This window comes from Hippocampus bargibanti, linkage group LG07, assembly GCF_051943395.1.
Source record: "Hippocampus bargibanti isolate YZ-2025 linkage group LG07, ASM5194339v1, whole genome shotgun sequence".
NCBI lineage: Eukaryota > Metazoa > Chordata > Actinopteri > Syngnathiformes > Syngnathidae > Hippocampus > Hippocampus bargibanti.
In genome coordinates this window covers 8,819,729-8,846,499 of record NC_142740.1, presented here as the reverse complement: position 1 = coordinate 8,846,499, position 26,771 = coordinate 8,819,729, and the positions used below count along the sequence as shown (strand labels likewise).

General features: G+C 42.0%; 2 protein-coding genes across 3 annotated transcripts in view; one reads left to right on the top strand and one right to left on the bottom strand.

Annotated features, from left to right (window-relative positions):
• Nucleotides 1-4,057: 4,057 nt before the first annotated feature.
• Nucleotides 4,058-26,771, top strand: part of LOC148895354 (fibronectin type III domain-containing protein 7) — a 30,409-nt gene continuing 7,695 nt past the window's right edge. For both annotated transcript variants that reach the window (XM_089000775.1, XM_089000776.1), the window contains exons 1-13: nt 4,058-4,193; nt 4,324-4,339; nt 4,492-4,749; nt 4,985-5,245; nt 7,049-7,309; nt 18,227-18,490; nt 18,660-18,914; nt 18,986-19,243; nt 21,633-21,887; nt 21,986-22,240; nt 22,795-23,055; nt 23,166-23,195; nt 26,609-26,646. In XM_089000775.1, coding sequence (XP_088856901.1) covers nt 4,140-4,193; nt 4,324-4,339; nt 4,492-4,749; nt 4,985-5,245; nt 7,049-7,309; nt 18,227-18,490; nt 18,660-18,914; nt 18,986-19,243; nt 21,633-21,887; nt 21,986-22,240; nt 22,795-23,055; nt 23,166-23,195; nt 26,609-26,643 — 2,463 coding nt within the window. In that variant the 5' untranslated portion in view covers nt 4,058-4,139 and the 3' untranslated portion in view covers nt 26,644-26,646. The remainder of the gene's footprint in view (nt 4,194-4,323; nt 4,340-4,491; nt 4,750-4,984; nt 5,246-7,048; nt 7,310-18,226; nt 18,491-18,659; nt 18,915-18,985; nt 19,244-21,632; nt 21,888-21,985; nt 22,241-22,794; nt 23,056-23,165; nt 23,196-26,608; nt 26,647-26,771) is intronic.
• LOC148895355 (general transcription factor II-I repeat domain-containing protein 2A-like) lies at nt 23,814-26,585 on the bottom strand. The gene has a single exon (XM_089000777.1). The coding sequence runs from the start codon at nt 24,615-24,617 to the stop codon at nt 23,958-23,960; it is 660 nt and encodes a 219-aa protein (XP_088856903.1). The 5' UTR covers nt 24,618-26,585; the 3' UTR covers nt 23,814-23,957.

The window sequence follows — 26,771 nt, the reverse complement described above, 5'->3', positions numbered from 1 at the left end:
GTCATACTGTCTTAATGGCTGAGGTGTGTCTACTTGAGGTGGGGGTCTCATGGTCGAGCCACTTTGATCCTTTAACACTCTGTAATCTTTCTGTCTCCCAGCGTCACCACAGGTGCCACTATGTCATCCTGTTGTCTTTTCAAAATCATCTCTTGATATGCAGGAGGTCTCCCGTCCTTCATCTGCGCCTGTTGGTATCATCTTATCTAACTGGAGATCAGTCCCAGCATACACATTAGCACGATTGGTCATTCTAAACTCTTTTTTTTTTCATTGGGCTCTTGCTTCTTTTTATTATTTTATTTTTTCATTACAGCACACAATGCAGTGGCTGCAGTTGCTAAATTATGCATGCCACATTTCCTCAATTTCTCCAATAGTTTTTCAATACTACCGTTCTCGCCATCCTGCAACTTTTTCTCTCCAATTCCAGTTTTTCCTTGCCCAAATCCAATTCTTTTCTTGCAATTGCTGTGCCAAAACTTTTATCGTCCAATTATCTCCAAATCCCACAAATGATGGATCATTTTCCAATTTCCAAACACCTTCGTTCTCTTTCTTTCTTAATAATTTTCTTTATATTCACTCCACTCAAAAATTGTGTCTCCAATTCTTCAAAACATTCCACAATTTCTCTCCACTCACTCATTTCATTCATCTTATCAATCACTCTGGATGCGTCCATTGTCATTCTTACGCACACACAAACGCACACACCCAAGCGCATACGTTTACATCCACACGAGCACGTACCAAAAAACACCCAAACACACATTCGCCGCACGCGTGCCCACACACAAAACCCTAAGGCCAAATTACTTTTTCGAATTGATGATTTACTGTGAGTCTTTGGTCATATCCCACAAAGAAGATCCTTCGTTTACGACTGATATAATTTTAGGAGGCTCCCAACTCTCCCGGAGATCTCAAAACTCCAGCTTCTTTGTAATTATTCGTCAATACGTTACTCCCGCTACGGTGAAGCAATAGTTCAATCAACTGAACTATTTTGCACACTTATTACACAAAACATAAACTTTTAAGGATCGATCAGTCGGACCCAACACTCCTCTTTGATTTACAGTGTTCAATGGCAGAATTTTGATTGTAACGGGTGTATTCTGCTTACCTTTTTGTTTGTGGGATCCCTTAGAGGAGCGATAAATCCAAGTGATGGTCCTGAAATTTCCCTGCCATCCACGGTTTTAACTAGTATTAAACCGCACTTGTGTGCACTTGAAGGTCTGTACCCTCACCTCTTTTTTTATTTTTATTTTTTCTTACCTGAGCAACGCGCCCTTGCGGCGTTGACCAGCCATAACTTGTGAGCCCCAACGACAAACGACACGTGTGATCCCTCTCAACACGTCTGGGGTCACCAAAACTTGTTAGGTTAAAATATTACAGGCTAATGTTAACATTAACAGTTACATTTCATCTTCTTAACAATTTTGAACGGAATTAAATATTTACCTTATTGCGCAACGTTATAACCTCACAATTGGCATGTTCGTTGTGAGAGAGATCACCAAAGAAGCCGGCAAGTTACTCACAGATTATTTATTCCTAACAAATTGATCTAATGCAGAATTCTGGGTCTCAGCTCCCTGACACAGAAAATATTTGTGTGCCCCAAATCAGTTAGAGAGACAAAAGACAAAAGACTGAGACTGAGCAGCCCAGATTTAAAGGTGTCCCACATGCATATTCAAATTTGTCCCACACAAAGAAATCAAGTTCCCATTTGGTCCTTCTGGCATCTGGTTCACGTATCTGCTCCCAAGGTAGTTCCCCGACTTCCAGGCGGGGTGCAAGGTAGATCAAAAGTTGCGTCCTGCCGAGTTAGTGTTTGGTCAGTTCCTTTCATCAGCGTTGTCCAGCATTTGGTTCTGTTGCCATTTCACACTTCCTTTGTGTCTGCCAGCCGGATCCCCTTAGATCTTCTGGCAACTGAAACATATGTCTCCAAACACCACCTCTTTGGGGGCTTTGTTACCTATTGATTACAAGCAAAGCAATATTGATACTGATCAAACTTACTATTTTAAGGTTTTATTGGATTGGATATTGGATTGGATATGCCTTTATTAGTCTCACAGTGGAGAAATTTATATTTCACAGCAGCAAAGTGATTTATCTTGAACAATGTTTAATATATCTAAATAAATGTATCTATTTCCTTCAATACCATTTGTAAACCAATGCGTAACTATGCGATTTGCTTTACCTCTAACCAAAATATAAAATAAGGTACTTTTTTTAACCTGCTTTACCTGTAACCATTAACCTAACACATTATCACCGCAGTTTTTGGCACATCCTTGTACCGGCACCTGGTGTTAACTGCAGACTAAATACAGTTTCGAAAAGATTGTGGTGCCGGCCAAACGTGCCGAAAAATCGTTGATGTGCGGAATGGTTCAACGGTCATTTGTGGTTATATTGTTAAGCCAACGAAAATCACCGCAAGGAAAGAAACCGTCACTTTTAGGCACCATATGTAATGGTGAAGCCCACGGGCTGTTGAACTCTTCAAGATTCCCAGGCGCTCCATTGTAGTGAACTCCTCCCTCAGAACTGTGATTGAGGCTACGATGAAATTTCGTTGTAAATCCAGTCCACGGAAGCATACAGTCACAGACCAGAAACCAAAGTTGGTGATGGGTGAGCTGTTAGCTGCACACAGAGGAGGCCCGCATCCACTTGCCGCCTTGTCAGCGTCAGCAGGCTGACCTGCGATCTACTGTCCACAAGGAAACTTCTTCTCGACAAGGGGTCCGTGATGAAAAGCAGATGGCTTTCGTTGGTGGACCCACCGTTGCTACTGGACGTCGCCGCTGGACTTCCCCGAGCCTCGTCGGTGCAGGGGGATACGCAACATCGAGCCTTGGCGCCAAACCGCTGGTGGAAAAAGAGGGCACCCGCTCCTCCCGCTTCCATGTGACCACACTACGGTTGGATTGACGTTTGATGCCGCTTCACAGAGGGGTTTGGCCATCACGCTTTGCATGCCGAACCGCCGTGTAGCCAGTAGCACTCGGTCCACTACTTCCACCAAACCTTGATAGTCGCCGGTGGCCAGGCACACCATGTTGCCTAACAAACTGCGCACTGAGGGTGGTAGCTGGCAGAGGAATGTGTGCTGGAAAAGGAATCCGCCTTCATCCGAGCTTAACAGCGACACCATTTTGTCCATGAGATCCACTGCCGTGATCATCGCCTAGTCCGGGAAGGGAAAAGGAGCCTGTCTGCTATCTCGGAGTCCGATAAAGTGAATCTTCTGAGCAGCAGCTGTTTGAGCGCCTTGTATTTCTCGCTTTGTGGGGGTGCGCACAGAAGTTACATCATGCGACGTATAGTCGTTTGGCCGAGGGACGCCACGGCCATGTAATACTTCGGCTTACCTGTCGTGAATCCTTGTAGGTGGAAAAGTGCTTCCGCATTCTGAAACCACGAAGACCGGTCGCTCTGCCAAAACTCGGGCAGCCTCTCGGTTGAGGTAGCGGCTGCAAGTTGCAAAGGTCGGGGCGTCATGGCCAAGGAAGACACCGTTGCCAGGAACGTTTCGAACGTCGGGGTCACCCGGGTAGCAGGAGAGGAAGGAGCACACGCAATTGACTGTCACACATCTTTATCCCAACTGCTAACAAGTGGTTCTCAACAAGCATTGGAAACTGCTGTAAAAACAAGCTTAACCAAACCGCTGCTGTATCCAAGCTGGGTGAGAGGCATGGTCCTACTGCCCACCATAATAGTATTATTGTTGCTCTTCTTGTTGTTATTTTTAATATTATTTTTCATAAAGTAGTTTTGTAATTTATTTATTATTATGTATTATTATAGTTGCTGTTCTTATTATTATTACTATTATTTTTAATAACATAGTTTTGTAATTTATTATTATTATTATTATTATTATTATTATTAAATAAAAATATAATAAAAATAAAGTCCAGTTTCTTTGTCATTTGTTTGCTTTGCTATGATTGGTTATACATGCTAAAAAGGCGTGTCATTGTGTTTGTATACCAAAACATACCAGATTCGTTTTAAAGAAGAGTGAAACAGTTCACAGGGAGACAGAGTTTTAAATTGAAACCTCGCTGAGAGATTTGTAACAGAAGAGTGAGTTTTGAAGAATGGGGACCTTGAAGGATTTGGTTGCTTTTGTCTTGGTGTGTATATGTACACAGGTAAGGAACGTTCTGTTCATTTACTGACTATGTTTGATGAAAAGGACAAAAAAAATATGTACAAACAGATGTTAACATGAATTGTTTGAAAGTGAATGTATGAATAATTTCTTTCCCCTAAAATTCACAGGCTTCAGCTCAAACAGGTATTGTATTTTTATATTTTAAAAATTGTAATAGCATCAGTGTAATCTATTACAATATATCACCCCTCATATCTCACAACACAATCACCAAAATAAAGATGCATTTTAAAATGATTTTATGTGTGACAAACGTGTTTCCCGTCTTCATTCAGTGTTCACCGTGTCGGTGTTCACGCAAACATCCAGAAGCGCAACTCTCCAATGGAACAGGTATCCTGGAGCAAGCTCCTACTTGATCACAGTGGCCCTAGAAGGCTCACAAGACATCATTGCTTTCACCCAATTTGGTGAAAACACAGTGATGGGCACTGTCAACTCGCTATCCCCTAACAATTTATATCGCTTCACGGTTAAACCATTGGACATTGACCAAGTCCCACTAGTCGTTGTAACAGTGCAGTCATTAACAGGTAAGGTTAGCACATACGTTTTGAAGCGTACTGTGACATTTATGTGGTAAACCAGATCAATTATTTTACATGGAATGATTCCCAAAAATGGAGAATGTATGATCTTAAATTTTTTACTGTAATTTTAAAATCTGAAGATTTACATTTCTAATATGATGACAACTGTATTATGACATGTTTTCATCTGTTTACCCTCCCTAAATGTACCTGGTTTAAGTTGTTTATACTTTTTCAGCACCCGAAGTGATGGATCCCATACAGAAAGTCAAGCCAAAGGACAGCCAAACATTGATAGTTGAGTTCAACTTGGTCACAGGAGCAACTCATTACATTGTTCGCATCCAGAGTTCTGATGGGATTTCCAGAGAGGATACAATTTATTCCTCCCCAGCTGAGATCAGTTCTCTCACACAGTACACTGCATATACATTGAGCATCATGTCAGTGAATAGCGGAGGTCGCAGCCAGCCATCTCCATCTGTAACTGGAAAGACAGGTAGTTTTCCTACTTTCATGTCTGGTAACTTTGATCAAGACATAAAACTAAGTTTGATATGTAAAAAAAATCACTTCACACCTCATTCTCAGAAGAAGTCATTTGATGTGCTCTATTGTCTCTTACCACATAATCAGACACACCCGACACAGGAACAATGTTTGAGCAACTCAGTTATTATTGCATGAGAAATATGACAGCAGCCTTCTGGGATTGTCCATTGCAACTGGTAACTTTACCTGAGCTCTCTATGTGAAACACAAAGAGTTGATCTCATATTCAGCCGATATCCATTGCTATTCACCTCCACCCTTACCCAAGGGGCCACATGTAATCGATATGCAGAAACACTAACTGTTGTTTGCACTCGGGATGCGCTGAAATTAAAGGTCTTGTCTGAAACCGAAAACTGGAAATTAGAAGCCCAAGGGTGAAAACAAAAACACTTAAAATGAAGTATAAAAGAGAGTTGACAATGAACAAACACTGTGTGGGTTCTTCTATTTCATAAGAAGAAACAAACACATCGTCAGAGGCATTTGTAGTTCATAAAATGTCTGAAATTGTAATTACAAGTGATGGAAAATATGAGTCATCGTGGTGGGTTAGAGTGATGTGACGGCCACCTGGCACACTGTTAGCCTAAACATGTCTCTCTCTAATCCATCCATCCATCCATCCATCCATCCATCCATCCATCCATCCATCCATCCATCCATCCATCCATCCATCCATCCATCCATACATACATACATACATACATACACACACACACACACACACACACACACACACACACACACACACACACACACACACACACACACACACACACACACACACACACGTACATACATACATACATACATACATACATACATACATACATACATACATACATACATACATACTGTACCTACAGTGTCTGATCCTCACGAGGATCACATATGTATTCGGGCAGTAGGCGGGGTACACCCTGAACTGGTTGTCAGCCATTCGCATCTCTCAACCAATATACTTCAAATTTGCCAGAAGAACAGAAAAATATAATAATTTATATGGATTTTAAAAATGCCCTGATTGGATTGGATTGGATTGGATTTGCCTTTATCAGTCTCGCAGTGGAGAAATTTACATTTCACAGCAGCAAAGTTATGAAAGAAATTAAATGCACACAAATGTTTAGGAAAAGTTTTGGAAAATAATTTGTCAATATGAACTGTGGGTTGTGACAGCTCCATGTTTAGTAAGCTAGACCTGTCCCAGCAGAAAAATGAAATTGCGGCCATTTCTAAGAGTGCACAGGTACATGAAAGTAGAGCCCAAAAGCTCCACAGCCCAAAAAAGTCTTTGCTTACCCAGTTGTACAATTATTTTTAATGACGCATTTAAAGAAGAAATCAACAGAAAAAAGAACAATCATATTTTCTACACATTGGGCGGCACAGCAAGCAACTGGTGCATATCGGCCTCACAGCAACGTGGACTAGTGTTTTAACACAGCCTTTGGCCTTTTTCTGTGGAAATATCACATTCTCTTACACTCCTGCGTGCGGATTCTCTCGGTACTACGTTTTTATGCAACGTTCCAAAAACATGCGTGTTAAATTGATGGAAAACTCAAGATTGTCGATAGATGTGACTGAGAGTGAATAGTTTTTTTGTCCTGCAATTGGCTGGATGGGTGCAGGGTGTACCCTACTACTCCCCAAAGACAGCAAAATAGGCTCCAGCAGCACGCCCGCGAAACTCGACTGTTGCGTTCAAACCAAAAATCTCATCAAGGTTTCTTCTCATCAACAGCTCTACCCCATCTTGAGCCTTCTACTTCTTCTCCCAGTAATGACAGCATTTTTATATCATGGGACCCGGTTGATGGTGCTGTTCAGTACACCATGGTCGTCTACATGGTTTTCTCCAACACAACCATGAAACAGAACACCACCAGCACAAATGTGACACTCTCTGGACTGAAAGCTGGCTCACTCTATGTGATTATGGGGTATGGCTGGGATGCTGAAGATCGAAAGGGAGAGGGAAGTTTGTACATCAACCAGACAACACGTAAGGAAGCACAATCACATTTTATATTTGCTTAAAGGACAACCGACGTCACTTTTTTGTTTCTTAACTGACATCAGAAAAACGTTTTATAGCATCTAAAATACCCAAAACACGCAGTATGATATTTTTATTCAAATGCAAAACACCAATAAAAATGACTTAAAGTGTCCAAAATCTGCAAAAAAATTGATCTGCGAATTGGGTATTTTCAGAAAGTCCCGCCCCGAGTTCGTGACGTCATGCCAAGACGTCTTGCGTTGCTGGAGAATTCAAACAATGGCTACAGATTCGGAGAATATGCTTTCTTGTTACACATTCAAATAGTTCTGAAGAGGAAAGCATACATGTTTGAAATCGATTAAAGAATTTATTCCATGCCATTTTGAGGCAACATTGGGGGGGAAATCGATCACCAGAAAAGAGGCACAAAATGGCGACCTCCTGTGGCCACCTCCGTTTCCACAGGCTGATAAATACCTTATATGGAGCTTGGACGCCCTCTTCTAGCGGCTTTCGGGTGCAACACAGTTTTCAGACCAAACATGTACAGCAAAATACATTGACGTGATGGAAGGACTGCTACAATGTGTCCTTTTTTTTGGTCTGGGGGCGGTCCTTTAGTGACATCACGTATGGACTCGTCACCAACTCAAAAACAAGACTTCCGTGCCGAGTGGGCAGAGCGGACACACATGAGCAACGTGCGACGGAGGAGGACATGCACTCCTGAGTGCTTCCTTTCATTAGGACTGCTGAACACCAAATGAGCCCTGAATACATGTGAGCAACTGCAAGATAACGTCTAATCGTCTCTGCTTGATCTGAGACCAGATAAGATCTACAATGACTAAAAGAAAAGGCAGGACTACAGATGCTAACACCAAAGCTAACGTCAGCCCTGTACCCCTTAATGCTGCTACTACAGGATGTGAAAGTGAAAATACGATTTCTTTGCCTCTTGTATGTCGTCCAAAAGAAAGTCACGCCATGATTGTTGCTAATATGCACGATCACCTGCGGGGTGAACCTACTGTGGCTTCCAATGAGAATGTGGTGGGAGATTCGTTCCCTCCGCTTCCACTCTCTCCTGCGGCTACCTCTACCACAGTTTCCTCCCCTACTTCACCAGCAGCCCAAATAGCTCGCAATATCAGAGGTCCAGTTCACCCGGACCTCATGGCAATTCTGCTCGCTGAATTTGAGTCTCTGCGGCAACTAATGAACACAAAAGCTGATGCCCTAGAGGCTATGATTAAGATGAACTCAGTGACTATTGCAAAAGTACAAGCAGAGAGTAAAGAAAATACAAAACAAATAAATGGCTTGAAAGTTTCTCTGGACCAGATGCACACAGAAACGGTTGCAATAAAGGATAGATTGGGAAAACTGGAGTCTCACCCACGCAGTTTAAACAAAGACATGATAAACCGCATTTCCAAGTGGGAGACCTATCATCGACGTTGGAATCTTATCCTCCATGGATTGGAAGAAAACATCCAGCAGAATATCCGCCAGGAGACCATACAAGTACTTCAGGGTGTGCTGCCTGAGGCCAAGGACAAGATCCCTGGTGTGGTGGACACCATCCATCGCCTCGGCCCGAGACGCCCAGACAGCTCCAGGAGTCGGCCTATAATGATCCAGTTTGCCTTCAGGATCCACAAAGAAGCCATCTGGGCAGCAGCGAAAGCGGGTAACTCCTTCCTCCAGGCTAAAGGTCTTCGGCTGTCCCTTGACTTCCCACCAGAGTTACGTGAGAGGAGGCGTCTGTTGTGGCCCCAAGTGAACAAGGCCAGAAAGGAACATAAGCAGGCCCATTTTGTGGGAGGCCGTGCCTTTGTGGATATTTAGGAGGTTCTGACTGACTTAACCTCTAAGTATCCTCCAATACCTGTAAATAATTTTTGACTTACCCGGCTGTTAAGCTAATAGTATTAAAAGAATAATAAATAATCAATTAATAAAGCAGTTGCTCTCGAAATAGAAATTGAATACTCTACACGTTATGATACGCATCATACATTATGGGCTTAAATTTCCCCATTGCGGGACGAATAAAGGTATTCTGATTCTGATTCTGATTCTGATTCTTATTATGTTTAAATGTAGATCTACTTTTGGTTATTCAGCAGTCCTTAGTCTCTATTTCCTTTTCAATAGAGACTGTGCTTCACCAAACCTTTGGTGTGAGCACTTTCTTTTTGAAGTGATCCCGTGGATTGCTGTTTGAGTTTTCTATATTTAGTTCTTATTAAAAAAAAAAAGTATTTTCTTTTATATTTTACTTTTCCTAGCTTAATTTTTCACTTCTTCTATTTTCCTTGTCTATTTCTTACTGTTCTCATCCCTATGTCTCTTTCCCTTCTCTCCCTAAATGCCAGGGGTTTAAGGAACGACTTGAAACACGAAGCTGTATTTTTGTTTCTCAGAAAATTTAAGTGTGATTTCTTGTTTTTGCAAGAAACTCATAGTACAACAAATGACGTCAGTCTCTGGAAAAGTCAATGGGGAAGAGACTTATGGGGAGCACACAGCTCGGAAAAAGCAGCCGGTGTCACAGTTCTAAAAGAAAATTTCTCTGGGGAAATTATTGGTCATGACAGTGACCCGGAAGGTCACTATATCATACTTATGTTGTCAATCTCTGATAAAAATGTTATCATGATTAATACATACGGGTACAATTCACGTCCTAAAAATATATTATTGTTAGAAGAAATTGATAAAAAAAAGTTGAGTACTGGTTAAACAAATATCCAACTGCCTATTTAATTGGGTGGTGATTTTAATGTAGTTATGAATAACATAACTAGATCGACTTCCACCACCAAGTCAAGCAGTCTCTAATCTATACCTCATCACCTTCATGGAGAAATACAACCTATATGATGTTTTCAGAAAAAAGTTTCCCTCTCTAAAAACATATACTTGGCACTCTAAGGACCTTTCAAAACAATATAGACTGGATTACTGGTTGATATCTAAAACAATCTCTGCGGACCTCGTTGAAGTAGACTACCACCCAGCACCACTGTCTGATCATAAAATAATCACACTTAAGGTAACCTTGACACCAGTTACGAATATTCCAAAGGCTTTATGTTGGAAGCTGAGCAATAGTTTGTTAGCCCATGATGAGGTAAAGGAAAATATAAACAGGTTAATAAAGTCTCATTGGGACACAGTCCTTCTTCAAAACTCTTTCAGCCTCCAATGGGAACTTCTAAAATACGAAATCGGTAAATATATGAGGAAATATAGCAGCAATTTAGCGAAACACAGAAGAGCGGAAGAGGACAATTTATGTGCTCAAATAATGTCTCTTTCCAGTCAATCAGCTATCCTATCTGAGGATGATCACGCCAAGTTAGCAGACAACCAAGATAAACTTGATGGTATATATAGACGAAAAGCAGAGGGTGCATTTATCAGATCCAGTAGGCGTTGGCTAGAAGAAGGGGGAAAATGCTCATCGTACTTCTTTAACTTGGAAAAATCTAAATCTAAAAAACAAACCATTGACACATTAAAAATTCATAACAAAATTGTCTCAGACTACCACAAAATCTCCTCTTTCTGCTCAAAATTCTATGGTAACCTATATACTTCCAACCGTATGCAAGAATAGCCAGTGTCAATTTTAGAATCCATTACGTCCAATAAAACTATTAGCATTAATGAGAAAAAACAATGTGATCAACCAATCAATCTAATTGAAGTGCAAGATGCAATTAAGCAGCTCAAGCTGAATAAATCTCCTGGAAACGATGGGCTTACTTTTTGAATTGTATATAACCTTTTCTGACCCTTTGGCTCCTTTCCTGCTAAATGTTTTTTCTGAAAGCATCTCAAAAGGCTCCCTCCCCTGTTCACTCTCTCAAGGTCTTATATCTCTCATTCCAAAACCAAAAAAAGACACATCATCTCTTGAAAACTGGCACCCTATCTGCCTATTAAATACAGACTATAAAATTTTAGCCTCCATCCTTGCAAACCGAATTAGAAAATCCTTACCACATATAATTAGTGAAACACAGTCAGGCTTCTTGAATAAAAGACACATTGCCAATAATGTTCGTCTTGTATTGGATATTCTTGATTATCAGGAACTTATTAACCACAATAGTTTTATTTTATTTCTCGATTTTTACAAAGCTTTTGTCACTTTGGAACACCATTTTATTTTTCAATCACTTAATAAGTTTGGTTTTGGAAACTACTTTACTCAAGCTGTTAAGACACTGTACACCAACTGCAACTCCTCAATACTGCTTAAATATGGTACGTCTCCCGTGGCATCCGTCAAGGTTGTCCCATTTCTCCCTATTTATTCTTACTTTCAGCACAAATCTTATCACTGTTGGTCACTGAAAAATTCTGAGCAAATTCCAAAGGCCATAGCTCTGGTTAAAGAGTTTTCCAAAGTGTCAGGTCTTTCGCTTAATATAAATAAATGTGAGTTGTTAGCTGTGAAATCATGTAATGAGTGTATGCGATACAACATACCTGTTAAAAAGTGACGTACCTAGGTGTTGTCATAGCCAAAGACGACGAAGAGCGTTGTCATCTGAACCTCGATCCAATAATTGATAAAACCAAGAAGCGCTTTAATCACTGGTTACAAAGGGATCTATCATTAAACGGAAGAATACTGCTAGCAAAAAGTGAGGGAATCGCTCGGTTTGTATATCCTACAATGGCTTTAAATGTGGATCCAAGTGCATGTAAGACAATGGACAAAATAATGTATAACTTTGTATGGAAAAATAAAACTCATTATATAAGAAACTCTGTCACATCCAGGACGTTAAAGGAGGAGGCCTAAATTTTTTGGACTTTACTTCTCTAAACTATACATTTAAGATTAACTGGCTGCGTAATTATCTGTGCAGCCCTGATGCAATCTGGAATTTCATTCCAAAATCCATGTTTTCCCGACTTGGTGGTCTGTCTTTCTTGCTGAAATGTAATTATAAGGTTGAACAATTGCCTGTTAACCATAAGCCAAAATTCCATAAACAAGTTTTATTAGCCTGGTGCCTAATGTATAACCATTCTTTCTCTCCACATTCATGTATGATCTGGAATAACTGTCATATTTTGTACAAAAACAAATCACTGTTTTTGTCGAGATTGATTGACTTGGGTACCATTTATGTAAAGCAACTTTTTAACACAAACAATGATTTAATGAACTATGCTGAGTTTCTCAATACACATCAAATCCCTGTGACCCCTAAGGACTTTGCCATCATTATGGATGCCATCCCAAGTGGTATCATAAGCCTGTTCAAGGGTCACTCCGCTACTCCCGACAGACCACCGCCAATTCCAGTGACAGAAACTGCCCTGGGGAAACTCTTTTTCTCATCAATTGCTCGAAATCGGAACCGTGCAATTCGACATTTGTTTCAAAAATCTTTTGTGACGGTTGCATACATTGTTCCTCACTGGAGAACGTATGTCCCAAATATCCCATGGGAAAAGGTTTGGACCCTCCCATATACATTTTTCATCACAAACAAACAAAGAGAAATAACCTACAAACTTTTGCACCGTTGCTATCCTATTAAACATAAGATACAGTCCTTACAGGATATATCTTGTACATTTTGTGAAGCTGAGCCTGAAACTGCAACTCACCTCTTCTGGGCTTGTCCCGAAACTACTCGCTTCTGGAAACACATTCTCAAATATGTTCAATGTAAAATCACTTCTCCGTTCATATTTCATTACAAAGACATGCTGTTTGGATATTACAACAAGACCAACGATAAATATTTTATTATTAATTTATTAGTTTTTCTTGCCAAACATCATATTCATGAATCTAAATTTTGTGGGAGGAAACCCCTATTTGTAATATTTCAAAATGAAATGAAACTATATCAGAAAACAATTCAACCATCTGCCGACCCAAATGCTATCAAAACACATGATTTGTTGATGAAATATGGCATAGGATGATGTGCTTGCCAATTCATCTGGTGTTCCCCCCTCTCTTTTTTTGTCAATTTCACTATGTTGTGCAGACTCGATGAAATGTTAAAACCCCTGCCCCCCCCCCGCTCTCTCTCTCTCTTCTATTTTTTTCTTCTCTCCTCTTTTTTCTTCTTGTATAATGATTATCTGTCAGGAACTCCTATTTCCTGTGCGATCAGGTACTGTCTCTTACGCGATTATGTCACCTAATGTATGTGAGTTTCTCTTACGCAATTATGCGAGTATGTCACCTAATGTATGTTGCCAACTATTTGGAAAATATTAAGTATGCAGAAAGATTTGCTGAGACACACCTCAGATTTACTTCTAGAAGCTCCACGAGCTATTCAAAACCAATGGCTTTGTCTACCTTTGTTGTGTTTTGTTTGCAGTGTTGTTTGTTTTTTTCTGTTGCTTTGTATGTTTGCATGCCATTTGAAAAAAAAAAACTTCCTGAATATTCAGATCGAGTCTTAAAACGTATAATATAGCTATATGCGGTGGAATCTTATTAAAATACGCTCAGTAGAAGTCATTTGAAGCCATTTTACAAATTATGGACACAACTTGTACAAAGACGTCGGTTGTCCTTTAAAGCAATGAATTCCAAACACTGTTCTCAAGGGCGGCTGTCTTAACAGTTTTCCATTTGTCTCTGCTGAAACACGCCAGGCTAATTACTAAGCTTTTTCAAAGCTTGCTGATGAGCTGATCAGTTGAACCAGGTGTGGTGTAGCACAGAAAGATAGAAAACGGGCATGGTATCAGCGCTTGACGACCAAAGATAGATGTGCCAAGCTGAGAGTCTTGTAACAGAGAAATAATAATAATAATAATAATAATAATAATAATAATAATACATTTAATTTACAAGCGCCTTTCTGAACACTCAAGGACACTTTACAACAAAGACAACACACAAAACAGTAAAATTATGCATAAAGCAATAAATAATAAAACAGCATAATAAATTGGACCATGTAAGCAAGTTTAAAGAGGTGGTTTTTCAGGTGAGATTTGAAAGTAGGAAGGGAGTCAATGTTGCGGATGTTGGGTGGAAGTGAGTTCCAGAGTTTAGGAGTGGAGCGGCTGAAAGCTCTGCACCCCATCATTGTGAGACGGGCAGAGGGCGTGTAGAGGTGGAGGGAGGAAGAGGATCTGAGGGCCCAAGTAGGAACGGAGATTTGAATTAGGTCAGACAGATAGGGGGGGGGGCAAGGTTATGGATGGCTTTAAATGTAAACAGAAGTATCTTGAATTCAATACGGAGTTTAACAGGGAGCCAGTGGAGCTGTTGGAGGACAGGAGTGATGTGGTGAAATGAGGGTTTTTTTGTGATGATCCGGGCTGAGGAATTTTGGACTAATGTTAAGCAGATTCCTTACTTACAGACAGTGTATTGTAGGTGTTCAAATACCGTCACGCCCTCATAGCAACACCAGCTGAAAATGGCGCGTCACAGCAACATCCGTGACACTCTGACGAAGGCGGAAGTAGTCGCCGAAACATGTCAGGTATTTAAACACCTACAATACACTGTCTGTAAGTAAGGAATCTGCTTAACATTAGTTATCAAGTAGACAGGATGAATTTAGTACAACGAATTTTGGACTAGTTGGAGTTTATGGAGACATTTTTGATTGACCCCGAAAAGAAGTGAATTACAATAATCGATACGGGAGGTGACGAGACTGTGGACGAGGATAGCAGTGGTGTGAGGGGTGAGAGAGGGACGGAGACGATTGATATTGCGGAGGTGAAAATATGCAGACCGGGTTATGTTATTTATGTGGGAGTGAAAAGATAGTGTGCTATCAAGGATGACACCCAAGCTCTTAACCTGAAGGGCGGGGGACACGGTAGAATTGTCAATGGTGAGAGAGAAACTGTTTGCTTTGTGAAGGGTGGATTTTGTACCGACAAGGAGAAGTTCCGTTTTTTTCGCTGTTTAGTTTGAGAAAGTTATGAGAAAACCAGGATTTGATTTCTGAGAGGCAAAGTGTAAGAGATGCAGGTGGAAGAGAGGCGTCGGGTTTACTGGAGAGGTAGAGCTGGGTGTCATCCGCGAAGCAGTGAAAATGAATTCCAAATTTGCGGAAGATATCACCAAGGGGAAGAAGGTATATAATAAAGAGAAGGGGCCCCAGGACAGAACCTTGGGGCACACCAGAAGACACAGGGGAGGACCGTGAAGTGAATGAGGTAATTTGGATAAACTGTGAGCAGCCAGTGAGGTAGGAGTGAAACCAACTGAGTGGGGTGTGTGTCACGCCTAGAGTGGAGAGTCGGTTGAGCAGGATGGGGTGAGAAATGGTGTCAAAGGCCGCAGATAAATCAAGAAGGATGAGAATAGAGAGGGAGCCGGTATCTGCTGCTATGAGAAGGTCGTTCGTGATTTTTATGAGGGCTGATTCAGTGCTGTGGCGGGGACGGAAACCAGACTGGAATTGTTCGTAGAGGTTATTATGAGTGAGGTGAGAGTGGAGTTGACAGGCGACGGTTTTTTCGAGAATTTTAGCGATAAATGGAAGATGCGAAAATGGACGTAGGTTATTGAAATCATTGGGATCTGAACCAAGTTTTTTCAGGATTGGTGTTACAGCTGCGGTTTTAAGAGGGACAGGAACAATTCCAGTGGACAGTGAGGAGTGAATAGTAGCTGAAATAAAAGGGAGGAGAGCAGGTAGACAAGATTTGATGAGGACAGTAGGGAGGGGGTAAAGCTGACAGGTGGAATTCTTGGACTTGGTGATGAGGTCAGAAAGTAAGGAGGGATGAGGGAGTTCAAAAGACGACAGCAGTTGATAGGGAGTAGGAAGGTTGGGGGAGGGGGGGATACAGAGGAGCCGAGGTGCTGGTGGATCTTGTTGATCTTTTCAGTGAAAAACAGAAGTAGTGCGTTGCAGGTGTCTGAGGAGTGAAAGTGTGGGGGGAGAGAGATAGGGGGTTGAATGATTTTGTTGTATAGGGAAAACAGAGTCCGTGAATTCCCACTGTTAGCATCAATCAGTCCAGAATAGTATTCCGATTTTGCGCGTGTGATAGAGTCCTTGTAGTGGGTGAGGTGAGCTGTGTACATGTCCTGGTGGGTGGTGAGGCCGGTCTTTCTGTAAAGTCTTTCCAGCTGCCGAGTTTTCGCCTTGGTGGAGCGGAGTTGGGCGGTGAACCAAGGGGCGGATCGAGTGAATTGGACTGACCGAGATTTAACAGGAGCAAGGGTGTTGAGCATGTGTGCAAGGTCCGTGTTGTATTGGGAAACAAGTTTATCAGGGGGGGGGGGGGGGGTTGTAGTCCGGTTTGAGGTTGGCAGCCATTGCAGTGAGGGTGACAGTGTCAATGTGTTGGATGTTCCGATAAGTGATGATGCGCGGTGGCTTGGGGAGAGAGTGTGATGGGAACGTTAAATGAGACGAGGAAATGGTCCGTTACAGGAAGTTCGTTTGCTGTGCAGTTGGCGGGGGTAAAACCACAGCAGCATATTAAGTCCAGGGTATGCCCTTTTATATGCGTGGGGAAATCAGAGAATTGGTGTAAGCCAAAACTCTCCAATGAGGAAATAAAGTCTTTGGTGAGGGGATGGGTGGAATTGTCAATGTGTATGTTGAAGTCCCCAAGGATAATAATATTTGGTGACAGAGTGGAGAGGTGTGTGAGGACGGCTGAGAAGTCTTTTAAAAAGTCACGATGTGGTTTAGGGGGACGATATACAGTGGCTATAACTGTGGGAGATGGACCAGAAATTTGACACGCAAGGCATTCAAATGAGAGAGTTTCCGGGACTGGTACTTGAGTGACTTTCCAGATCTCGCGGTAAAATATCGCGAGACCGCCTCCTCGGCCCGAGAGGCGGGGTTTTGAGAGGTAAACAAACCCAGGTGGCGTCGTGTCGTTCAACACGGAAAAGTCCCCCGCCGTTTGCCAGGTCTCATTCAAACAGAAGAGTCCAGCTTACGGTCACTAAGGATGTCTTGGATAAGACAACCCTTACCCGTAAGCGAGCGGATGTTCAGGAGGCCGAAAGTGACGCTGGTGGTGTCATTTTGAGGGGCATTGGCCGACCCAGCCAGGCCGGCCAACACACGGTGTTGCACGGAGCGGCTGTAACCTCTGCGTGGCCGGCGGAAAGATGACCACAGGGAGGTGATATCCTTGGAGTCGTCGAGGTGAAAGTCTCGACGTGATCCGCGGTGGATATACCTCCGGGAAGGGCGGCGAGCGATTTCCGGGAATCGGAAAATCGCCTGTGGCACGCTCGTCCACCGGGAGCGGAGTTCAAGCAGCTCTGACGCCGAATACTGCAGCCGTCCAACGGGTCGTTGGAGGAGCGACATGATAGCAACCAGCAACGTCCAGAGACAGGCAGCGCCCAGGTTAGCCCTCAACAGCGGGTACAGGTGGGTGGAGATCGTACCTGTTCTCGTCCGTGTTCTCGTTCGCGGTCCGGATAAACGACCGGAATCACGAGACGATCCGACAGCCAAAGCGGATTGGAGTTCGACCATAAGTTCCTCTGGTGACTGTCGAGTATTTCCAGTGGTACAGGAATCGTAAAAACCAAAAAGAAGCCAAAATGTTTGCGGGCGAACAGCGACAGCCAAAAGCGCGCCAGCGTACATTCGACCCGGAAGTTCAGCCGAGCCAAAAGAACCGGCTCTCTGCAAAGAGTCACGTGGTATGTTGTTGCCCACGGTAAAAGGGGGCTGCAATGGGCGAGTTTGTAAAAGAAATGGATTGCATCATATTCTAAACAGATCCAATATGAATATGTTTACAGTAAATTGTTGTAAATGGATTATTTCAGTTCATTACAGAAATAAAACTGAGACAACTTTTTCTTTGAGTAACTTATGTGTTCATTGGCAATTGAAGTCTGAAGAACAGTTTTACCTATACTGTGTAACTGGTTTATTATTGGATGTGTCTTGTCTTTCACAGGACCATCGTCGTCGGCTTCCATTGAAGTCTCTGTGGTGATGATTGGAGACCAGGCTGGACTGTCTGTCTCCTGGGAATTAAACAAGCAGGCATATGGCAACATAGAATACTATGTGATGAGTGATCAGAACCTCAGTTGTAACACCACATCCAGCTCCTGCGTCCTCTCACCAGTCGGCTGTGGAGAGGTGCATGCAATCCAGATTGTGCCCTCCAATGAAGCAGGTCCTGGCTACCCTTCAACTCCCATTGAATTCATCACCTGTGAGTATGGCAACTTTGATTCACTCAGGACCATTTCTTCTCCCATCCTAAGAAAGGTATATCCAATCCAATCCAAGATCCACAAAGACTACAGTAGATATTAATTCAAAAAGTTGAATAATGTTCCAGTTTTTTCACTGCTTTATTGTTGTTGTCTCCCCTCTCTCAGTCCCTTGCCTACCAAAATCTTTAGCTTTGGTGGAGTCTTTGGAAGGAAACTGCACTCTGTCCTGGGATATGGAGCTCTTTGCGGAGAGCTATATGGCCTTAATGAAGAATGGTGATGGTAGTGAAGAGACATGCAACACAACCCACAACAATTGCACCTTCCACTGCCAATGTGGCTACATGTTCCAGATGTATGTGTTTGCCTATAACTATGCTGGCTCCAGTCCTCAAGGACCTCATATCAACCATACTACATGTAAGTACATATGTTTTTATTTGGACCGAATGTACCTCAGTCTTAACTTAGGTGTACCATATCTTTGTCAGTGCCATGTTGTCCAGAGGGTGTATCTGTCTCCCTGGTGAGCACAGAAACTCTGGAGATTACATGGACAGCATCTCGTGGAGCAGATCAGTATGAGACTCGAGCTGCTGATGTTTCAGAAGTCATCCTGTGCAACAACACTGCACCAGTGTGTGCCCTCTCCGACCTTAGCTGTGACAATGCCTACAGTGTGGTTGTGACACCCTGCAATGACATGAGCGGCTGTAATCTTGGATGCAAATCTTACACCAAAGACACAGGTAAACTACACATCCACATGCACGAAGATTAGATTAGATTAAATTAGATTAGATTTGATTCGATTGGATCAATCAAATATAAATTTGATTAGATCTGATTAGAATAGATAACCTTTATTGGTCTCACAACTGAGAAATTCACAATTCATAGCAGCAAAGTTATGAAAGGAAGAGGAAAGGAAAAGAAGAAGTAGAATAACAAAATATAAGAGCTACTCTGAAGGCAGCCACTTTCGCAGTGCCATCTTGAAGTCAAAATAAATATTATATATAAATCAAAGAATGAAGAAAAACATGACTCAATCACCAATGAAAATTGGTATAATACTTAAAGTTCACGCACTATTACTCATTTCCTGAAAACTAATGGTGACATTTTGAATGGTTCTTTTGAACGGTGTGAATGGTTTCAAATATATTAAATTTTACATCAGGCTAAATGCACCACACTCCCACACACACACACACACACGCACGCACACACACACACACACACACACACACACACACACACACACACACACACACACACACACACACACACACACACACACACACACACACACACACACACACACACACACACACCCACACACACACACACACACACACACACACACACACACACACACACACACACACACACACACACACACACACACAAGGGATTCACTTGAAATATTTATTTTTAGCATTTGGCAACAATTGCTTCAGTGATCTGTAGCAAGAGCAGGGAACAGGTGGGGGAGAAACTAGAGAGGTGGAGGTATGCAGTGGAAAAGAGAGGAATGAAGATCAGTCGCAGCACGACGGAATATATGTGTGTCAATGAGAGGGACCCATGTACAAGAGTGATGCTACAGTGGGAAGAGATAAAGAAGGTGGGGGATTATAAGTACTTCGCATCAACTGTCCAGAGCAATGGAGAGTGTGGAAATAGGTGAAGAAGTGTGTCCAGGCAGGCTGGAACTGCTGGAGAAAAATGTCAGGTGTTATTTCTGAAAGAAGGATTTCAAGTAGGATGAAAGGAAAGGTGTATAAAACGGTGGTGAGACCCGCCATGATGTTTGTACTGGAGACAGTGCCACTGAAGAAAAGGAAGCAAAGCTGGATGTAGCAGAGATGAAGAGGTTTGGTTTGATAGGATCAGGAATGAGTATATCATAGGGACAACTCATATTAATTAGAGGCTTTGAAGAGAAAGTCAGCGAGGACAGATTGAGCTAGTTTGGACACATCCAGAGGAGAGAGAGTGACTATATCGGGAGAAGGATGCTGAGCCTTTAACTGCCATACAGGAAACCGAAAGGAAGACCTTAGAGGAGGTTTATGGATGTTGTCAAAGAGGACATGAAGGTAGCTGGGGTGAGAAAAGAGGATGCACAGTGGCGACTCATGAAGGGAAAAGCCAAAAAGAAAAGAAGAAGATCGAGGCAGTCACGGGTGTTACTGGAGCGTATCCCAGCTGTCTTCGGGCAGTAGTTGGGGGACACCCTCAACTGGTTGCCAACGTATCACAGACAAACAACCATTGCCGCTCATACTCACACTTAGGGACAATTACAGTGAGTGTTCAATTAGGCTGCCATGCATGTTTTTTGGAATGTGGGAGGAAACCCGGTGAGAACATGCAAACTCCACACGGAGCTGGAATTTAAACCGGTACCTCCGCACTGTGAAATCGACATGCATACCACTCGACTACTGGCCGCCCTAGGGCTCAGTTAATAATAATGAAAAATTAGGCAGTGTGATTTATTCTTAAATGTAATTTATTGATGTTGATTGTATCCAACTGTAACATCATACACTGTTTGAACAGTAAGCATGCGCTTATTGACAGAGGGAATAACTTACTTAAAGAATTGAAAACTAACACAAAAGAATGACATAAAATAAGTGTACCAAAAGGGTTGAAAACAAGCTGTTGTAAAATATTAAATGCAATAGTATTTAACTCCAAAGTTAAACACATTGTAACATGAAGTAGAACATGATTCTTCACTGACTATGAGAGCAGGGCTGTCAAACTCATTTTCGTCACAGGCCACATCGGAACTATGATTTCCCGCGTGGGGCTGCTGTGAAACCTTCAAAATGTATGAGCACCTTGTGTCATCACAACAAATGGTTTAGTACCCCGTTGTGAAAACAGTAGATTATGTATCAGCTGTTTTGAAATTTATTTGAAAGATGTCGGTAAAAAGAAATCCTATCTAAATCTCAGCCTAAAACTGAAGACATTTCGCTCGAAACCACAGTTGTTAACACATGATGTGCCTTTTTTGGATCTGGATTGACATCTGTGCACTCAAAGAAACATTTGGCAGCATCGGATGACCCGTGTTTTATCACTTGAAATATTTACCTTGTGCTTTTTCTTGGCCAGCTCCCTGCATGCCCACCAATATCCATCTTGATAAAAAAAACTCTTCCTGTGTCACTGTAAGCTGGACAGCAAACAACCGTGCTGCCAATTACAGTGTGAGCGCAGTGGGAGAAGATGGCACACATACCTGCACTTCGAGTGGAACTAGCTGTGACATCACAGGTCTGCCCTGTGGTTTCATCTATGAGATCACTGTCCGAGCAACTAGCTCTGCTGGACAGAGTTTATCCAGTTACTCCGAAACACTTGAAACAGGTAAACAATTGACACTTTGTGACAGCATCATTGCTGTACAATGCTAATTTGTCATTATTCTTAAATACTGTCACTGTACACATGTTCTCCTCCCACAGAACCCTGTTGTCCCCCCAGTCCCACTGTCCAACAAGTCACCCAGTCGATGACCAATGTTTCATGGTCTCACGCGAGAGGTGCTTATACATTTTTGACGTCATTAACATCACCGCGTGGCCATGCAAGCTGCCACACCCAGGACTTCCACTGCCTCATGGGATGCATCACTTGTGGCACAAACTACACAGTCATCATGGAGGCTTCCAGCCACAGTGGATACAGTGTCAACTGCACATACCAGGGCTTCTCATCCAGTGAGTCATTCCATTTCCAACCAGTTCTATCACCTAAAATGCAGGGTCAAATGTAGGATGAAGGCTGTACCATCTGACATTCAAATTTTGAGTCCTCCGTTAACCCAACAGACATGATTTTGAACTGTCGGAGAAATCCAGAGTAGCTTGTCCCTGATGTGCTACATTACTGCCAGAACAGCCTAGTTTGTGCTGTTGGTAACAGCATCTGGTAACGTCGCATGAAACTCCCAGAAACCCAAATTTTAGCCATTGCATGATGTATATGTTAACTAGCAACATTTATCCACATAGGGAGTGTACCTATTTCCTCAACAATGTGAACTAAGCCTGATTTAAAACTTGTGTTCAGAAAGGCACAGTTAACAATCAAGACCCAGTTGGCAATTTTAACCTAGGAAAAATGTTTCTGATATAATTCATTATTCTATTCTATTTGTGTAAGGCTTACACATACATAAACAAATAGACTTCTTCAATGAAAAGTTTTTTTTCTTTCAATTAAATATCAGTCATAATATGCTGGTCGCTGCCTCATTGTCCCTGTCTGGCAGGTGCTTGTTGTCCATCACGCGTCAGGCTGTACAAAATGGCTGGAAACTCTTTGCAGCTGCACTGGCTCACCACTGGCAGTAGTCACCGTTACATAGCCGAAATAATGGGCAGCGACAACTCCTACAATTGTACTACGTCTGCTGGAGAGAGCAGCTGTGATATTGCAAACGTCCAGTGTGGAGACATTTATCACGTTGTGGTAACTCCGTTGACATTAGAGGGGAGCAAAGGTTCATTTTGTGCTGAGAGAGTTTATTCAGGTATGGTAGTAAAATTCAGTCTACTTAAAACTGTCAAAATTATCTTAAAAATTATCTTAAATTATCTTAAAAACTGTCCGGCTGATTTTATATTGTTTTGCCTCTTACAGTCACTTGCACAGGAACTGATATTGGGACAGGTTAGTATGTTTTGTAAAGACATGAGGAAGTACAGTGATACCTTGGCTTACGAACTCAATTGGTTCCCAGACAGAGTGTGTAAGGCAGGGGTGGGCAATTAATTTTTATCAGGGGCCGCATGAGAAACCTGAATTGTGTCAGAGGGCCACCAACTTTCTTTCATTGTAAATTCTCAAATTAAATATTTTGAATAGCTGGTACTGATAATCAGAAGAATAAAGCACTCTGTAAATATTTATATTGGTTTATGTGAAATTGTGGTGTATTGGTTAAATAAGAAAAACAATTATTGAACCAGTGCAATTTATTTTTGACTTGTTAATCTCCACAAACAATAACTTGTAATGTTTTCCACCTCATGTTACTTCTTCAGTAAGAATAATCCAGTCTGTTCTGGTCTTGAACAAGGGCATTGAAATCTGGCGGAATGTCTTAAGTGGCTATCCGAAGGACAGCTGAGAGGTGGTCATCAGTCATAGAGGATCTGTGTTTGGATTTGTTGAACTTCATAACTGAGAATGTCTGTTCACAATGATAGGTAGATCCAAAGAGGACTAGGATACTCTGAGCATGCCTCCTCAGGTGTGGAAAATTATTTTCTTTGAGGGCGGAGCAAAAGTCCAGCAGTGAGACTGACTTGAAGTTATCTGCCAGAAGTGTGTCAGACTGCAGATCAATGAGTTCCATCTGAACTTCACTTGGTGCATCATCCACACTGCAGTTGGAGGGAGAAGAAACCATGTGCTTTTCACTATCAAGAGTTACTTTTGGAGGTGATCACCTGATCTTTTGGCTTCCTTAAGTGTTGGCAAGTGGGTCAGAATGTTGACCTTCACTTGGCTTGAGAGAAGTTGCAGTTTTCTCATGAAAGCCTTCACTGCACTGTACATCTCATGCACAAAAAGGCCCTTGCTCTGCATTTTGACATTTAGTTCGTTCATTAGTGCAATCACATCCACAGCGAATCCGAGGTCTGCCAACCAGTCATTATCTGAAGGTTCTGGGACGTCATGACCTTTCTGAATACAGAACTCCTGAATCTGGTCTCTCAGGTCCCAGACACTTTTCAGAACCTTGCCAAGGCTGAGCCACCTAACAGTGCAGTGATAGCTTATGTCACCATGTTCAGCCTCATTTTCCTCCAACAAAGCAACAAACTGTCTGTGATTTATAGCTCTCGCTCTGATGAAATTAACTATTTTAGTGACAGCATCAACGACATGTTTCATTTTTAACACTGTCTTACATAATACTTCCTGGTGTATGATACAATGCAAAAATGTCAATTTCTGATCAGGGTTAATTTCTGTCACTTTATCCTGCATTCTCTTTAAAAGTCCAACATTTTTCCCAGTTAGATTTGGACAACCATCTGTTGTCACACCTGCAAGCTTGTCCCATTTCAGTCCTAACATGGCCATACATGCATTTACCTCTCTGAACAAGTCATTACCAGTGGTTGTCCCTTTTATTGACTACATGGCTGCCAACTCCTCCCTCATTTGAAAGTCTGCGGTTATCCCACGTAAGAAGATGAGCAGCTGGGCGGTGTCACGTACATCGCAGCTCTCATCCAAAGCCAGAGAAAAAAGTCAAAGTCGGCCGCTCTGTTCTTCAGCTGAAGCTCTAAGTTTCCCGCGATGTCCTCAATCCGCCTCGTTACAGTGCGTCGGGAGAGTGAAACGTTCTCAAACGTGCCCTTTTTCTCTGGGCACCACAGCGCAGCAGAGTCCAATAAACACTCCTTAATAAACTCTCCGTCGGAAAATGCTCTACTTTTTCTGGCGATTTTGTGAGAAATGACATAACTTGTCCTGACGGCTGCATCTCTGGGAGTGTGAAGTTTAGTGAAACATCCTTGTTGGGTTTGTAGTTTTGCAAGCAATGCATCAGACACCCTTACACGCTCTTCACCAGACAGATTTCTGTATTTATCTTCATGCTTGGTCGTGTAGTGGCGATTCAAATTATATTCTTTAAACACTGCTTTACCTTTAATTTCTGTAAAGAAATATTTGGCAGTCCATGTCTTGTTGAAAATACGGCATTCGTTATCAACTTTTCTTTTCTTGGGGTGTGCCGACATCTTGAGCCTTGAGGGTAACCTGGCGAACAGAATCGCCTTCACTCACTTCCGTGTATACACGTAAGACTCTCGCGTATATACACGTAAGACGTAGAGTCTACGTCGTGCATACGTAATGACCTAACGCTTTTCAAAACAAAAGTAAAATCATTTTTTTGTTTAATTTATGGCGTTTATGATTGGCCTCACGCGGGCCGGACAGGGACGTACAAAGGGCCGGATGTGGCCCACGGGCCGTAATTTGCCCAGGCCTGGTGTAAGGCGAAAAGTGTGTATCCCAAAAATTAATTTCCCACAGGAAACCATTAAAATGAGAATAATCGATTCCCAGGTCCCCATAAAACATAATTTTCTACTTTCTAATTTTCTAAGCCTTACAACTACACAAAATATACCTTGTTTTATGTATAATGACTGTGCTATGGTATTATATTTAACTAAATAAACTGTACTCTATAATAAAGTGGTTTTATTTACCTTTGTGATGGTCGTTGGCTTGATGGAAAGGAGTGGCCGGTTTCATCAGCATTAAACACTTGATGATGAACGTAGACATCTTTCACCATCTTGAGGAATGATCCCTTGTAGGTTCTTTCTCTGCGATAATTTGACGTAGTTCCTCATCAACTGTGTTCTGTTTAGCTGGGTTGATAGCTTTTTGCATCAAGTGTACAGGTGGCTTGTGCGGGTTATTTGTGGAGCCTGATTGATGGGAATTTTAACCTTGCAGTCTACACTCTGCCTTTGAACTATCAAAGTTGAAACGAGTCCAAATGTCACTGCTTTCTATCCATTTTGTCAGTCTCTCTTTGTCGTCTGCCTGTCTCTTGAATACCACCTCCCCCCACTGCTGCATTCTTAACCATTCACATGGCTTTAACCAAAGACTGGGGGCGGGGAATAGTGGACAAAAAAATATCGGGTGCCGTTTTGTTTTTGGGAGAATGGCTTCACTCTCTCTGTCTGTAATGCCCCCTCACTGCTGCATTCTTGACCAATCATGTGGCTTTAACTGACGACTGGGGGCGGGGAATAGAGGACCAACACAAGCCGGTGCCATTTTCTTGTTAGGAGAAACTCCGTATGTATTCCGAAAAATAGTTTGTGTGCCAAGGTAAAATTTTCATTAATTAAATGTTCGTAAATCGAAAAGTTCGTAAGCCAAGGGGTTCATAAACCGAGGATTCACTGTATTCTCCAAATGAAATCAAATAATATAAATATAAATAATCTGTGTTTTTTCAAATATTGTATTGGTCTTCAAAAACGGTGAGTGTACAATTATTTTTAAGAAACATCTAAATCAACAAATCTACTATCTTGCAGTGATTTACAGAGGCAAAAGAAGTGTGGACCAGTAAGAGGTAAGCACTCTCAATATCTATGGCACATTAAGTTTCAATATTTGTAATGTTAAAAAAAAAAAAAAAAACTTTTACTTTTATCATTCACAAATATGCATTGCAACTGATCCCACTGATTGTACAAA